General features: G+C 35.8%; 1 protein-coding gene across 1 annotated transcript; it reads right to left on the bottom strand.

The window, feature by feature from the left end:
• Positions 1–280: 280 nt before the first annotated feature.
• On the bottom strand, positions 281–4,324 carry TTL2 (tetratricopetide-repeat thioredoxin-like 2). The gene is made up of 7 exons (XM_023680142.2): positions 2,979–4,324; positions 2,548–2,743; positions 2,284–2,468; positions 1,866–2,199; positions 1,574–1,778; positions 1,379–1,485; positions 281–1,288 (listed from the first exon to the last, which is right to left on the bottom strand). Exons 1-7 carry the CDS (start codon positions 3,893–3,895, stop codon positions 1,136–1,138), a joined length of 2,097 nt encoding a protein of 698 aa, XP_023535910.1. The 5' UTR covers positions 3,896–4,324; the 3' UTR covers positions 281–1,135.
• Between the last annotated feature and the right edge of the window lie 11,883 nt (positions 4,325–16,207).

Raw genomic sequence — 16,207 nt, 5'->3', positions numbered from 1 at the left:
CAACCCCACCGCTAGTAGGCATTGACATTCATTCTACCCCTACTTACATCATATGCCTATCTCAACCCCACCACTGTAAGCATCAGGACTCATTCTACCCCTACTAATCGTCATGTCTATCTCAACCCTATCACTAGTAGACATCGAGAGTTCAAACGGCCGACCCTTTTGTAAAAGCCATATGTATAGTCAATATTGTCAACAAAATTAGCAAATACAAAAGGAGTGAGAACACTAAGTGAGGTTAAGCCTTCAAATAATGGCAGGTTGACATAAAGTGTTAAGAACAAAACAAAACTAATAATAAATCAATAAAGTTTTTGGTTGGGAAAGTGGCCCCAACACCTTTATAAACCAGTAGTAGTTAGCTTTGAAGGACAATCTACTTTTAAAACAGCAATGAATAGAACCAACTACCCCCAACCCACTCCACTCCTTATCAGCTCAAAAGCACAAACTTTGGCATACCCATTTCCAACAAAAGCATTCAATGAGATACCCATCACCCCAAGAACAGATACCCATCACCCCAAGAACAGATACCCATCTATCAACATGAAATATCAGGCTTTGATGAGGTAAATGAAGAACAGCAGCAGTGGAAAATCATGATTTGTTGTTGTTATTATTAAATGAGAAAATGTTTCAAAGAACAGATGAAGAACTAACAATGTACTCCTCCCCCTCCCCTCCCTTCCCCTCTCTTCCTGTTTTCTTTGTATATATCATATATACATGTACACATCCTTGTTTACCTACACCCATTGCTGAGTTCGAGTCCGTTCTAATGAGTTTCGATGCAACGGGGAGTAGACCGATATCGCTACCGAGCCTTATGGGAAAATGGATATGGAGGGAAAAGAGATGGAACAACCAGAGAGCAATGAATGAATATAATGACAACTCCAAAAATGAACTACTATACTATCTCTCTCTGGATTCCATTCGCGTTTTTCGGTTGGCTGCTAATGGGGATTATTTCGACCCGTTTAGTTGTCGTGGTTATCGGGTAATTCCTAGGCAGGAAGGAGGTTTGAGCAGGTATTTCTTTCAAATGGTCAGGATTCGGGTTCGGTGTAGGATGAGGAGGATTGCTAAAGGAGACGAGCATGGACAGCAGCAGTAGATTTGAATTCTATAAGCTATAATACCTTACTGAATGCTCCAACACGTCTCGAGTTGGAGATATGATCTCTTTAACTCGATTCCCGCTTTTGTAAATCTTGAATGTTGGTACGATCCTTACGTTTTCGGTATCTGCAATTGCTGGACTTTCTTCCAGATTCACCTGTTATGACAAATACGAAGAGATTAACTCGTTAAGAACGTAAAACCGACGTCGTTGAGGTGATGTGAAGCGAAGAAGACAAACGTCTACCTTGAGGAAATTAATGGAAGGGTGTCGACGACAAAGGACGTCGACGAATGGTGATATTTGCTTGCATTGTAGATCAGATGCTGCTTTGAAATGAACCACAGTGACCCCTGCAATTTGAAGTTTAATGGAACGTTTACGTCTGTTTAAAGCGTCTATGAGATCTATAGCTTGACGTTTAATCGTGTTTAACCAGACCTGGGAACGATATGGCAGCTCTGAACTGATCTAGGCTCGATACTTCCTCGACTTCGCCACCGAATTTCAGATTATGAACTTCTTCCCCACGAGATTTCTTTAACGCAACTTGAGCATGAAATAGAGATTCAGCAACTTCATTGTCATCTGGAAGCTCCCTTCTCAAAACTTCATAATCTCGAACAGCCTCCTCCCACCTTTCGAGCTGCAGTCAATCGAAAACCGAGTTAGCGAGACGAAACCTGCAAATAGGACGATAGCAGCAGTAGCATTGTAAGTCGAGGCAATTCACCTTACTATTCGAGGCAGCCCTTCGAAGGAGAGCTTTCATGTAAGTTGGTTGAATAAGTAACGCATGATTACAGTCTTCGATAGACCGTTCCCACATCCCGAGTTTAAACCAACAGGCTGCTCGGTTGCAGTAAAGAATCGAGTTCGAAGGATTGAGCTTAAGACCTTCCCCATATGCTGAGCAAGCTTCAGTATACCTTTCTGATTTAAACAGATCATTGCCTCGAGTACGAGCTCTTGCAACCAAACGCACGTTATTAAGCAGCATCGCCACTTCTACATTCCGTGGATCGATCTGCCCAGCTTTCTCAGCAGCTGTAACTGCATTCTCAAACCTGCAACATATCCATTATCCAATTCCCACGCTCTCAAAACCGTGTCGACATCGTACTTAAGAAGCTAAAATTCTAAGAACATACCTTCCTAACGCCATCGAAATTTGGGCATGAATGAAGTGCGAGTATGCTTCCGAAAGCATACCGAAGAACTTCGTTTGTAAACACGAGTTGTTTGATGGATGTAACTTCGGAACGTTAAGTAGGCTAGATTCAGCATCTTCAATCTGATGAAGCTTTAAAAGAGCTTCTACTCTACACATGAACAGCTGCAGATTGATAAACAACCAAACAAATTCAGTTCTTTCAATTCAAAATCACAAGAACATTAAAATTTGCCACTCTGACCTGAGGTGAAGAATCAGCTCCACCAGAAATTGCAGCATCTGCCTCCTTCAATACACTTCTCCAGTCTCGAACTCGACGGGCATCCCCACATCGACTTATATGCCTCTCGACTACCTGCAATCTCTGCAGCTCATTGGGATCGGACTGAACGCCCGGAAAACAAAGGTGTTTCCTAGAATTCTCTACCTGTCCTAACCTGAAAGAGCAAGTCGAGATATAACAAATAAGCCAAAAGTTACAACGATCGAGCAGTCGATAGATCCATCAAACATCAGCAAGAACAAAACAAGAACATTAAAACAACACAGACAGGACAGGTCAACCAACTCTATAGAGCTATATGATTATGTCAACATATTCTAGTTTCAAATCGAAAAAAGTCAGCTCAATGCAGATCACAAACAGATGAGTTTCAAGCAACACTGACCCACCTACGATACAGAGATGCCAAACGTTGATGAGCTCGAGTATAATTGGGATCCAATCTCACAGCCTCCTCACACTCCGATACCGCCTCGCCGAGCCGCTGGAGACTGGTTAAGGCAGCGGCTCGGTTGCTCCGGTAAGCTGGATTGGCCGGAGATATTGCAATGGCTCGATCATAAAGACTCAAAGCCTCAGCAAAATGACCCTTTTTGTATTGCTCATTTCCAGCTCTTTTCAACTCCTCCGGATCCCCACTCTGTTTCGCCCTCTTCAACGAGTCTCCACCACCAACACCGCCGCCTCTCGAACTGACATTACTAACCGATTCAACGGCGACGGGTTTAGCACCGCCGAGGCCCCGCATTATGCTTCCATGGCCGTAATTTCCCGACCCAGAACCCAAAACGTCGGTTCTCGAGCTCCGATTTGTCGTCGGCATACTCGGCTTCAAGATCCTTCCAGAAGGGCAAATATTGCCAGTGGGTAGCACATTGGAGGGAGAAGTAACAGAGCTTTGAGACTGACCCGAATAGATTAAAGGATGATTCGAAGCGGAATCGGATCTATTATGACCCGACTTGAAATTTCTAGGGGTTCCAATAGATCGGAGACTCTCCGCGGCGGTCGGACTGCTCTCGCTAGACCCAGAGAGTTCACCGGAGTGATTGTTAGGACCCGAATCGGATCTTTTCGCAACTGGGTTCTGTCCATTCCGACCAGAAACCGATCCCGACGAACTGGAACTGCTACTCACGGCAGGACCGCCGCCAATCTGGTGACGAGTACGCAATGGCGAAACAGGGGAACCCAGATCTAGCTCACGAAAATCCGGTTTGTTTACTTCACAAGTAACCGAATCTCGAAACCGATCGGAAAGATCATGAAACCGAACATCCGAAATGGGATTCCCAGAATGCGACATTTTGAGCCTCGGAAAATCGAAATCCACTTTTCCCGTTGACCAAACAATGAGATTAAGAGAAAACCCCTAAAAAACAGAGCACAATCCCCAATGGGTATGGCCCAAAAGTTGAGCAAAATCCGTCAAGAACTAGACGAAGAACACATTAAGAGAGAGATGAAGAAAGGGACCCCGTGAAATTAAAGAAGGAATGTGAGTGATGAAAAACCCCAAATCTTGAAAAAACAGAAGAACCCCATAAAAATGAAAGGATTTTACAGAGTTTTTGAGGGATTGAAGAAGAAAGAAGGAAGAAAAAGAAAGAACTTTTACATTTATTTTGCTCTTTTATACACACACACACACACACACCACCTCCACCTGCTGCTTCACGAGACAAGTTTTCAGTTTTTTTTTCACACACACTTTTTTTTTTTTTTAAATAAATAAAAATCTCTTTTTTTTTTTCTTTTTTTTTTAATCTTATCTTTCTTCAACTCTCTCCTTCTTCTTCCTGCAAACTTCGCTTTATAATTTGTTTCTTTCCAGATTTGAGCTTCCTCCACTCTCTTCCGTTAGCGCGTGTTTCTCACGCGCTCTATATTTGATTTTTCTTTTTAATTTTTTCGGATAAATATTATGATTTTTTTTTTTTTTCTTTTCATTCCAATAATTTTAAAAAAACGACATAATGTTGAATTGATGTGAAATCGACCTATACAATGGGACACCAAATGTATAAGATTAAATAATAAAACCCCTTAAAAATAATTATCGTATTTATTTTTTTCGAGACTAGTCAAGAAATCCCGAGCTCAGATAGAGATTAAAATTATTCGTGATATATTCTTATTTTTAATTTAAAAAATTCTTGTTTCTTAAAATTAACGGTTACAAATCACAAATCTCCACAATGGTATGATATTACTTCCATAAAAGCCTCGTACCAACAGAGATGTATTTCTTGTTTATAAACTCATGATCATTCCCTAGTGAGAGCTATGGAGCCCTCGAACAGCCTCCCTTTAATCGAGCCTCGACTTCTTCTTTAGAGTGAATGCTTTAAAAAAAAATTATTTATAATTTCATGTTTTTTTTTTAAGAAAGGAAATTATTAATTACTTAAGATAATAATTAATAATTATAAATTATCATATCTTTTAAAGATAATCAAAACCAAACAAATTTAGACATTCTTGTCCTTCTTTTTTTAACCCATTCTGACAATTATTTTTATCTACCTTTATTCCTTATTCTCAAAAATATTTTTATTATAAATTCCATTGAAAATAATTTATTTGGTTTAAAAATACAAAATTATAAATTCCATTGAAAATAATTTATTTGGTTTAAAAATACAAAATTTACAAAAAAAAAAAAAAAAAATCCAATTTTTTAATTTTCAATTATGATATAATGTCTTTAATATCAAATGAAAAAATAAATTCATAATTAAGAAAAATAAAATAAAAAAATAAATATTAAAATCCACGTGGATTATTCCGGAAGAATCCGACCCCACATTTCTGGTTGATTCTGGCCGTCTGTTAAAGCAATATAATCAATAAAAAATGGAATTTTTATTTTCTGAAACAAAGAATTGGATTCTCTACTTCTTACCCTAATTTTTAAATTTTATTTTTAAATAAATTGAATTTTGTATGTGAAAATTAGTATAAATAAATCAAATTGCCTTAAACTATAAAATTAAATATAATAAAATAATTTATTTATTGCCACTAATATTTGACTTTTTTATAATAATAAATAAAATAATTTATTTAAATTTGTTGGGTTAATTTTTTTTTTTTACTTCAAATAGTTTTGTTTTAGTTTTTCTAAGTCGTTATCATTATTATTTTTTATTAATTACTTAATTAAATTAATTGATTAAATAATTTCTTTAAACTCAACCATTCTATAAAGTATTTAATAGTTTAATTATAATTAATTTTTTTCTTCCGTTCATAATTTGAATAGTTAATTTTATTTTGTTTTATTTTATTTTATTTTTATGTCTATATATATATACTAAAAATAAAACTTCTAAAATAGAAAAAAGAATAAAGTAATTTACAATACAACTCATGAATATATAAAAACAAACTTAATTTAATTTTTTATAATATCATATTAATTTCTTTTATAAAAATAAATAAATAAATAAAAATCCTTTCCTTTGTACCATCCAAAATTAGATTCTGTTTGTTTATTTATATAAAAATTTGTCAATTTATAATATATATATATATATATATGTTCAATGATTAGGTAAAAAATATTTGGTTTTTTTTCTTCTTCTTCGTTTTCACTAGCGTCGCTTCTTGTCATTTCTCTTCTCGTGTTACATCGCTAGTAAGTAAGTCCAAGCTTTTCGACCCATTCCCCTACACAACTTCATTTCTCCCGCTCACCTCTCACTCCACGCATTCGTCTCACAATCACCTGTTTCTTGTTGTGGATGTTGATAAGAGAACCAATACACTCAGAGGCTGAACATTGTCGTCATCACCATGAATCGAAAATCATGTGTCGTTCCAAGGATTTTACCATGATTGACGAGGCGAGACGTGAAGTCAGCCGGTTCAATCGGTTCGTGGTATGCAACGGGTCAATGGGTCAATGTTCATTAAAATAATAATTTGGAGGGAAAGTCTAAAGTTTGAAACGGGATAATTTAATTTAAGTACGTAACCACAAAACGCCGTAATTAAATTTCATTAAAATAAATAAATAAATTTGCTCCCTTGCTCCTCGTTGCTACCTATTTATCCTAGATTCCTGTACTTTCCAGATTTTCACTTTCTTACGCAAGCCAGAAACTGACACAAAAATTTAATGATTTCCCCCAAATTACAACAATGCCATCCGCCATAACTACCCCTCAAACTCCATTTAATTACACAAAATAACCTCCCCGACACGTGGCGGGTATTGGAGGAGCTCATTTGCACAGTTGAAGGCAGTGGTAGTTTCGTAAATTGAGACAGAAAAAAGGAGCATTTTGGAGAGATGAGAGGACAGAAGTAGCTGGCCATGTGCTGGAGAAAGTGTCGTGCCAGCTGGCCCATTCAGGTTGGAGGCTGAGGGATGAGAGTGGCGTCCAGCTAAGCAGTTGACGGCGTCTAGGGAATTTTGGTAACGGACGTTAGATGGCGACAGAAGAGAAGAAGAGGAGGAATGATGAGGAGGCCATCCAAGTCATTGCCAGGTAGATAAATGCCCCCATAACTTCTCACATCCACAAAGAAAATCATGTGCTTTATTTATTTATTTATTTATTTATTTATATAAAGTATATACCTTCACGATGCCTATTTATGATCCCATAATCGAACGTTACGTAATCCATATAAAGAAAAATAATTCAAGCTCATCGCTAATAGATAAGATTCGTTTTGGCCTATTACATATCATTGTCAGCCTCACAGTTTTAAAACACGTCTACCAGGGAAAAGTTTTCACACCCTTATAAGGAATGCTTCGTTCCCCTTTCTAACCAATCTCGGATCTCACAATCCTCGTTGGCACATCTCTCAGTGTCTGACTCTAATACCATTTGTAACAATCCAAACTCACGCAGATGGTTCGTTTTGGCCCATTACGTATCACCGTCAGCCTTGCGATTAAAAAAAGTGTATACTATGGAGAGAGTCTAGCCCTACTCCCACCAGTGTCTCGCACCGTCCGGTGACTAGTTCTAATACCAATTGTAACAACCAAGCCTACCCGCTAGTTGATATTGTCTATTTTAGTCCGATACGTATTGCCGTCAGTTTCACAATTTTAAAACGTGTCTATTAGGGAGAGATTTCGACACATTTATAGAGAATATTCCGCTATGGGAAAGGCAAAAGTGTAATTAAATAGGAGTGGAGGAGGCTTTGATTTTTTGACATCCAATCCTGACACCACAATAAATAGGAGAACCAAATTGTTTACATATATATATATAATATAATATAATGTATATAATTTAATTTTCCATTTTAGTATATAGTTTTATAATTCACAACGGTAACGTGAATGGAATAATGTGGAAAAAATTAAATTAAATTAAATGATCAAATTTGGCATCCAACAGTGCACCCTCTGCATGAAGGAGAGGGACATTCAACATTTATGGCTCTTGTTCCCTTCTCTCCATACTCTAATATTCTATTTTTTTATATCTTATTTTAAAATTGCGAGGTTGACAGCGATACATAACGAGCCGAAACAGACAATATCTACTTGGATTGTTACTTTAAGTTGTATCGAGATTAATATTGTCTTAAAAAACTAATAGAATGATGCTTGTAAGTAATGTTCAAACTAAGGCATAAAATTAAAACGTGCTTAAACTCGAGAACAAAATGTCAATCTTTATTACCATAAAATGATGCCGTTCATGAAAAATATTAGAAGTGATGATCGGCGTAGTCATTTGTTATGATTTGGCTATGAATTATTCACAAATAGTTAGGGTTTTGTATCATATTTTCATTATGTCTATCATGTATATCATTTTGCCCCACTTTTTAATAGACACGATCAAGAACTTTAGGGCTACTTAAAATAAAAGTATAATAGACACGATCGGTTGCTGATACTTTCTTCTCGGTTCCTTCTTCCATAACCCGAGTTCGGAGTCCCACTTTTTAATAGTCTGTTACCTATCGCTGTCAATCTCATGATTTTAAAACGTGTCTACTAGGGAGAGATTCAAACTCGTTTCCCTCTCCAACAGATGTGAAATCTCATAATCCACCTCCCTTGGGAGGCCAACGTTCTTGCTGGTGCACCACCTAGTGTTTGGCTCTGATGCCATTTGTAATAGTCAAAACCCACCCCTAACAGATATTATCTATTTTGACCCATTATGTATTACTGTCAGCCTCACAATTTTAAAACACGTCTACTAGGGAGAGGTTCCTACTCGTTTCCCTCTCCAACTGATGTGAAATCTCACAATCCTCCCCCTTGGAAGTCCAACGTTCTCGCTAGTGCATCACCCAGTGTTTGACTCTAATACCATTTATAATAGTCAAAACTCACCGCTAACAGATATTATCCACTTTGACCCATTACGTATCGCTATCAACCTCACAATTTTAAAACACGTCTACTAGGGAGAGGTTCCTACTCGTTTCCCTCTCCAACCGATGTGAAATCTCACAATCCACCTTCCTTGGAAGCCCAACATCCTCGCTAGCGCACCACCCAGTGTTTGACTCTAATACCATTTGTAATAATCAAAACTCACCGCTAACAGATATTATCCACTTTGACCCATTACGTATCGCTATCAACCTCACAATTTTAAAACACGTCACTATGGAGAGGTTTCTACTCGTTCCCCTCTCCAACAGATTAAACTATTTTCTTTTAATTATTAAATTTTACATCTCAATTTAATTCAACACTAACATATTCAAAACATTTATATTTGTTTTGGAATATTGAAAGAAAAAAATTAAAAAAAAAAAAAAAAAAAAAAGAGGATATTGATGGAGTTCCTAGAACATAGCAAAAGGACAGTTTTTGGCTTTCGATTTTGTCTTCAATTAATGTCTGGTCTTAACGCTTCTACTTTACGCTAATCTTAATTAACCACTTTAATTTACGTCATTAAACAATTCCGTTTCCCTGATTTTCATGAACAAATCCACCAAAAAAGTGATTACCCCACTAATTATGCTATTCTTTACCTTTCTCAATTAAATTATTAACTTTTTTAAAAATTAAAAAAAAAAAAAAAAATTCAACCACCTTTTGGTCGCAATTTTAAAATTCGAGGATTAAACTTACCATTTAATCATATTTATAATTTGGGTATGGTTTATATATTTACGATATTTAAGAATTTAATTGCTAATAATTGACGAGGACGTGATAAATAGCGTTTACCGTTTAGGGCATTTTTGTAATTTTTTCCCTTTGACATAACCCAATGACTTGTAATCAATCATATTATTGTTTTATAAGTGATCTAAGTCAAAGTTTGATTGAATAATGTTCAAAATACTTAGGATAATATGTCCAATTTTCAATCATTTTTGTAAGCTTTTGACCTCAATTTTCATTAAAGCTCTCAACTTTATTTCCTTTCTTTAGCTTCAACAAAATTTTAAAAATATCGTTCTTAACAACATGTGAAGGTGATAACGACCCAGACCTAGGATTTGAAATCTAGATTCAACATTTGATAGTCTCGACATTCTCCTGCATCTCTTGTGACATGACAATGTTACCTGGTTGTCTTGAACTGTTATCTAAGAGTGAAGATGTGAGATCCCACGTCGGTTGAAGAGGGGAACGAAGCATTCCTTATAAGGGTGTGAAAACCTCTTCCTAATAGACATGTTTTAAAAACCAGGAAGGTGACAGTAATGGGCCAAAGCGGATAATATCTATTAGTGGTGGCTTGGATTGTTACAAATGGTATCAAAGCTAAGTAATGGGGCGGTAGGCCAACGTGGACGCTGGGCCCACAAAGGTAGATTCTGAGAACTCACATCAGTTGGGGAGAGGATAATACATTCATTATAACGGTGTGAAAATCTCTCTCTAGTAGACACATTTTAAAAACTATGAAGCTGACAACGATACGCAATAGACCAAAGTGGACAATGTCTACTAGTTGACTTATATGTTCGAATTTGGTTAAATGAAAAATAGTTAGTTTTAAAAAGATTAAAATATTAATACGATGAAATAATAATAATAAGCATGAAAGTTCATTTATATTGATTGACTTATCTTTTCATACTTAATTTAAATATATGCGAATAAAATATTCCAAAATTAAAAGTCAAAGTCAAACAAAATAATTTTTTCTGACAAATGAAAAAATAAATTACATGAACCTTCAACATGCCTATAAGTCAATTGTTCTACACATTATTGTAATGAATGGTTGCAAATAATGTCAATACCAAACTCTTCCCACGCTTAATGTTATGATCATAAATTCTTGTTTGAAAGATCATTTCATAATTTTTAAAGACGGGTTTTTACCCACAAAAGAATTCAACCTCGATTCCCTTCTATCAGAGAATCCATGAATTTCGGGCACTTTCAGTAGCAGCAAGAATGGAAAAATTCTTTCTCTTAATCGGGCTCGGGACATTGACGAAAAAGGAGGACCCAATGGAAAGCACAATCAGACTAGTGCCACACACAAAGTTTACAGAGACGTACACGTCAATGATGACTATAATGATAGATGCAAAAAGTAACCTACTCGAACATATTGGAACAGTCGAATACACTAAACTTAGGGTTTTAGATTTCGGGTTACAATAATGGAAGGCCACATGTAGTTGACAAGGTTTGTTATGAGTAGTGATAGGCCACAAGGGGAGTTAGGGAACACATTGCATGTGGTTTATGACATGAATTTAGGAACCAAGGACCCTCCTTAGATAAAAGCTCTTTTGGCATATGTTATGAATTAACAACCACTTATATATTTGCTAAAAAGCCCTTCAATTCTTTCATAATTATAGAGAGATAGAGACATTAAGAACATGTTTATTGACTGTCACAAAAAAAGAACAACTTTTTACAACACATGCATGTGGGTGACAAAACCCTCAAATTGTTTAAGGTTTTGAATGGTGAGCCTTCAATCATGAGATGATGTTATTATTAATCTCACCCATTGGTGATTTTATCATAGAAAAAGCTAACAATTTGAAAATGAAAGAACTAAGAACAATGTTTTTATTTGGTGGGTTTCTATGAACATCATGCAATTTTTTAAAATGTGTTCTTTGATCTTCTTATCCATTTTTGGGTTATGAAGGCAAGGATTGTGTTTTTATTCTATGTTTTTATGGCAATATTCATGCAAGTCGAGCTAATTCCATACTTCTAGATCGATAAGACATATTTCTAATCATATCTATTGATTTTTATTATTCCCTTTTCGGATTTTTCTTTTTTGTTAAACCCTAATGTATGATTCTACATTAGTTGGAGAAGAGAACGAAACATTTCTTATAAGAGTGTGGAAACATTTTCCTAGTAGACGTGTTTTAAAACCTTAAGGGGAGATCTACTAGCGGTGGGTTTGGACTGTTACAAATGGTATCAGAGTTAGACACTGGATGGTGTGCTAACGAGGACGTCAGACCCTCAAAAGAGGTAGATTGTGAGATCCCACTTTGGTTGGAGAAGAGAACGAAAAACTAGGATAAGATTATAAGTTTAGTTTCAGAACCCGTGTCGAAGAGATCTCAAACTTCGACATGTCTAATAAATTTATGGACTTTTGATTTTGAGTTTCTTAGAACTACGAAGTTTTGAAATTTTTAGAGTTGTGTTTGATGAATCTGTGAATAATTGAGAATTTAAATATCTGTCGAGTTGAATATATATATACTCAGTTAAACTATGCTCAAATTGGTACAAACATACAAAGTAAATAACTTCCTCTCAACGTTTCAAAATGCGTCTACTAGACAGAGGTTTCTACTATCTTATAAGAATGTTTCATTTTCCGCTCCCGATCGATTTAGAATCTCACACTTTTATCTCTCAATCTTTTGAAATAAGAAGAATTTTATTTTGAATTCTCCTAAGCATTTGCATGTGAGTGACATCAAACATGGTGCAATTTAGAATGTTTTCCATGTGAGGATTCCCAAATAATAATAATAATAATAATAATAATTAAAAAAAACAACAAAGTTGAATGGATTGCTATGCTTCATTAAAAAGGCAACATTACAAGACCACCAATGTTACAACTTTGGATGTCCATTTCAATGCACATGTATTAAAGATAACCCCTATCCTTTTTGTTTCTAATTTAAACTTTGCGGACCCTATACAACAAAACCGAAAAATATAACAATTCATGCCCAGAATTTGGATTTAGCACCTAATGGTCTCGACATCCCCTGCAACATGCCCACGTTACTTACTCGACCATCCTCACAAACTAACACGAGTCCTTCTAGCATGTTTTGTTCTCACTTATGTACATCATTGGAAAAATTTTCAGGAGGTCACTCAACATAAAATTACTCAAAGTAAAGCACGTTTAACTATAGAGTTCCTATGACTAACCCTTTCTTAATCATCCTATCTTCAAGATTACTCTCATACGAGCCTGGTATCAGTATTAGAGGAAAGTGGGCACCTAGAATTCGATCTTGACCCATTCTCAAGTGAAAAAGAAGTGGTCTTTTAGGCTCAAAATGAGATCCATTCATTCAACCACCAATTACACTAAAGTTTTTCAATATCTAAAGGGTAATGTCAGAAGAATTCAGTCATCTAAACAAAACCCACATCGAAAAATTTTAAATTTACAGATCCCACTTTCTCTATCTCTCTCTAATTATTGTAATTATTGAGAAAACTGAGCTGCAAAGGCATGTGATGCCCACTTAGGTGGAAGAAGCTATGACATTGGTCATTTTATTGAGTAAAGATTTAGTTTTGATCATAATTTACAATTCTCGTTTTTAAAATACGTATACTATGGAAGTTCCTACGTCCTGGAAAGAATGTTACAATCTACTCCCTTTCGAACCCTAATGTTCTCGCTGACACTCGTACCCCTTTCAAATCGATGCGGGATCTCACAAAAAAAAAAGTTTGTGTCTACTTATGTATCGTTCATATGAATAAATCGAAACATACATGAGAAGTAAACTTTGATGTTAAGGTTATAAAAAACGTAAACGATAGGGTGTGAAGTTAAAAGAAGGAAGACGGCAATACGATTTATCAAATAATTTAATGGTACAAATTCATCGAGAATTATTAATATTAAAACGAAACTTTTCAAAGTTCGGAAACGTAATTCAAAGGGTTCGAGAGTTATATTTGATAATTTACTTTTTTTTTTTTCTTTTTTGGTAATATTGGGAAACCAACCACCGACCATGTCTTGTTTGATTAATTTAAGGTATTCATGAAAATGTCGGTTTTTTTCCTTCTTTTCACACTATCTTTGACCCTTTCCACAATTAGGTTTTTCCTTCCCTTTATATTTAACGTTATAAATAATTTATGATAAAAATCTACACATATTTAATACATATTTAACCTTATTATTAACCATGGTTAACTTTTGAATTTCGTTTGGTGGTGTATTGTTTTCAAAGATTATCGCTTTTGCTTTCTTTTCCTTTCGGTATTAAGATGTTTAAGTAAGTCGAATTGTCTCTTGCCTGTCCCTACCACTGACTTTTGACTTTGTTTGATTCAAAAGGTCATGAAGAACGAGAGAGGGGAAAAGGGGTCAAAGTAACGAGCCACCGAGATCGCGTCGTATTAGATACAACAATGGGAAGCAAACCTCTCAGTAAGGCTTAAAGAGCGAATTGTCTTAGCACGACCGTTTATCAAATATCAAAAAGTTCCGTAGATATGAGACCTCACATAAGTTGGAGAGAGGAACAAATCATTTCTTATAAGGGTGTGGAAATCTCTCCCTAGTAGACGGGAGAAGTTTTAGAAACTTTGAGAGGAAACCCAGAAAGGAAAGCCGACAATATCTACTAGTGGTGGGCTCGAGCTATTACATATGGTATCACTTCCCTTCCTTAGTTTGCCCCACCGATTCACTGAGTTGTTGATTTGTTAGCATCCTTTGCCGTCACTCACATGCATCCCACGAAAATTTTAGGAAGTCACCTAACATAGAATTGCTTCAAGTGAAACACGTTTAACCATGAAGTTTCTATGATTGAGCTACGTAAAAGGAATTTACGCCCTACTGGGACAGACACAATCGCTTTCATTGCCTTTCTTGCAAAAGACACCTTGCAAAAAATAAAACATAACTTGGGTTGATAGGCAAGAAACCTTTGACAAATAAGAATCATAAACATATCAAATCTTATCCAATTATATACCTAATTATCCATAAAACAATTGGTAATAATTGAACAAAGAACAATGGGATCATTTCATTTCATCTCATTAGGTACATAATCAAGATAATGGTGGGATTAGATGATAATTAATTCTCTTAATTTGTGGGCATTGCTTGTAAGGTGTAGTCATCATGCCTTAGTTGTAGCTAACATTGACATGATTCAACTTCAACCTCTTGTTTTCAATCATGTCTCATTACTTGATTAATTAGGAACATATTACATACCTCATAAAATGCACGTTTATAAGATTAATCTTCTGGGTTCTCTCGAGCTCAGTTGATTGAACCTATTTTGTAACGGCTCAAGCTCACCGCTAGCAGATATTGTTCTCTTTGGGATTTTCCTTTCAGGTTTTCCCTCAACTAGAGGTTTTTACACATTTATGAAGAATGTTCCGTTCTCCTCTCCAACTGATGTGAGATCTCACAATCCACCCCTCTTTGAGACCTAGTGTCAGTGTCCTTGCTGGCACTCGTTCCTCTCTCGTGGGATCTCTCTCACAATGCACCCCCCCTTTCGAGCCCAGCATCCTCGTTGACAAACTCTAATACTATTTGTAACAGTGGAAGCCCACTGCTAGCCGATATTATCTGCTTTGACCCGTTACGTCTACTAAGGAGAGGTTTTCACCCCTTTATAAGGATTGTTTCGTTCCCCTCTCCAACCGACGTAGAATCTCACATATTTACTTTTTCAACTAAGAGATCAGATATTTGAATCTCTCGTTAACGTTGTGTTGAATTAAAGTAATAGGCAACAAAATTTGAAAAAGTTGTAGACAATTCCTTTAAATGTAGCCTTTTTCTTGAAGGAAAAGAATTGAAAAGATTGAATGAACTCTTGTTGATCTTGTAGAGTAGATGTTCCCCTAGCTAGCTACTTCCTAACTCTTTTGACCAATCTTTAATGGCTCCAATTCACTTGATTTTCGAAAATTATTGCCAAAATCTTCCTTGAATGTGTATGATGTTTTCATAAATGCCACGATCAAACCAAACCTATGGCTCATTAAACACACGTAACAATCTTCACTTATCGCTTTATCTAGTGTACTCATCAAGTAGCTAACTTCAAGCAAACAAGAAAGATTGATCGCTAAGATAAGATTCGAGTATACAAAGATCTATATATGAGTACAATAAGTCGGGTATGAGAATTTGAGTCAGATAGGATAGGTGGAATACCGTAGATTCAAGCAGACAAGAAATATGAAAAATCAAGTCGCTAGCTTTTGCTCTGTCGTATTGTCTGTTTGACTTCAATGGAAGTAGTACACGGCAATTCCCGCTAAGTTATGCTTACTTTGACGAGATTAAAAACAAGTAATAAACACTAACACTAGTAAAAATTTCAACTCGAGATTAACAAAAAAAAGACCTTTTTTTTTGTTTTCAAAACATAAAAGAGAAAAATGATGAATTAAAGTATTGAATATTTAAATTTAAAAATCAAA

Source organism: Cucurbita pepo, chromosome 6, assembly GCF_057944985.1.
Source record: "Cucurbita pepo subsp. pepo isolate OVF chromosome 6, ASM5794498v1, whole genome shotgun sequence".
Lineage (NCBI taxonomy): Eukaryota > Viridiplantae > Streptophyta > Magnoliopsida > Cucurbitales > Cucurbitaceae > Cucurbita > Cucurbita pepo.
This window is presented reverse-complemented; position numbering and strand designations above follow the sequence as displayed.

Bases quoted from the DNA above. Each gene is read 5' to 3' on its own strand.
- TTL2 (XM_023680142.2), bottom strand. From the start codon at position 3,895: ATGTCGCATTCTGGGAATCCCATTTCGGATGTTCGGTTTCATGATCTT. The intron at 2,744-2,978 runs GTGGGTCAGTGT...TTGCTCTTTCAG, and splicing joins TTGGCATCTCTGTATCGTAG to GTTAGGACAGGTAGAGAATT. The intron at 2,469-2,547 runs GTCAGAGTGGCA...ATCAATCTGCAG, and splicing joins GAGCTGATTCTTCACCTCAG to CTGTTCATGTGTAGAGTAGA.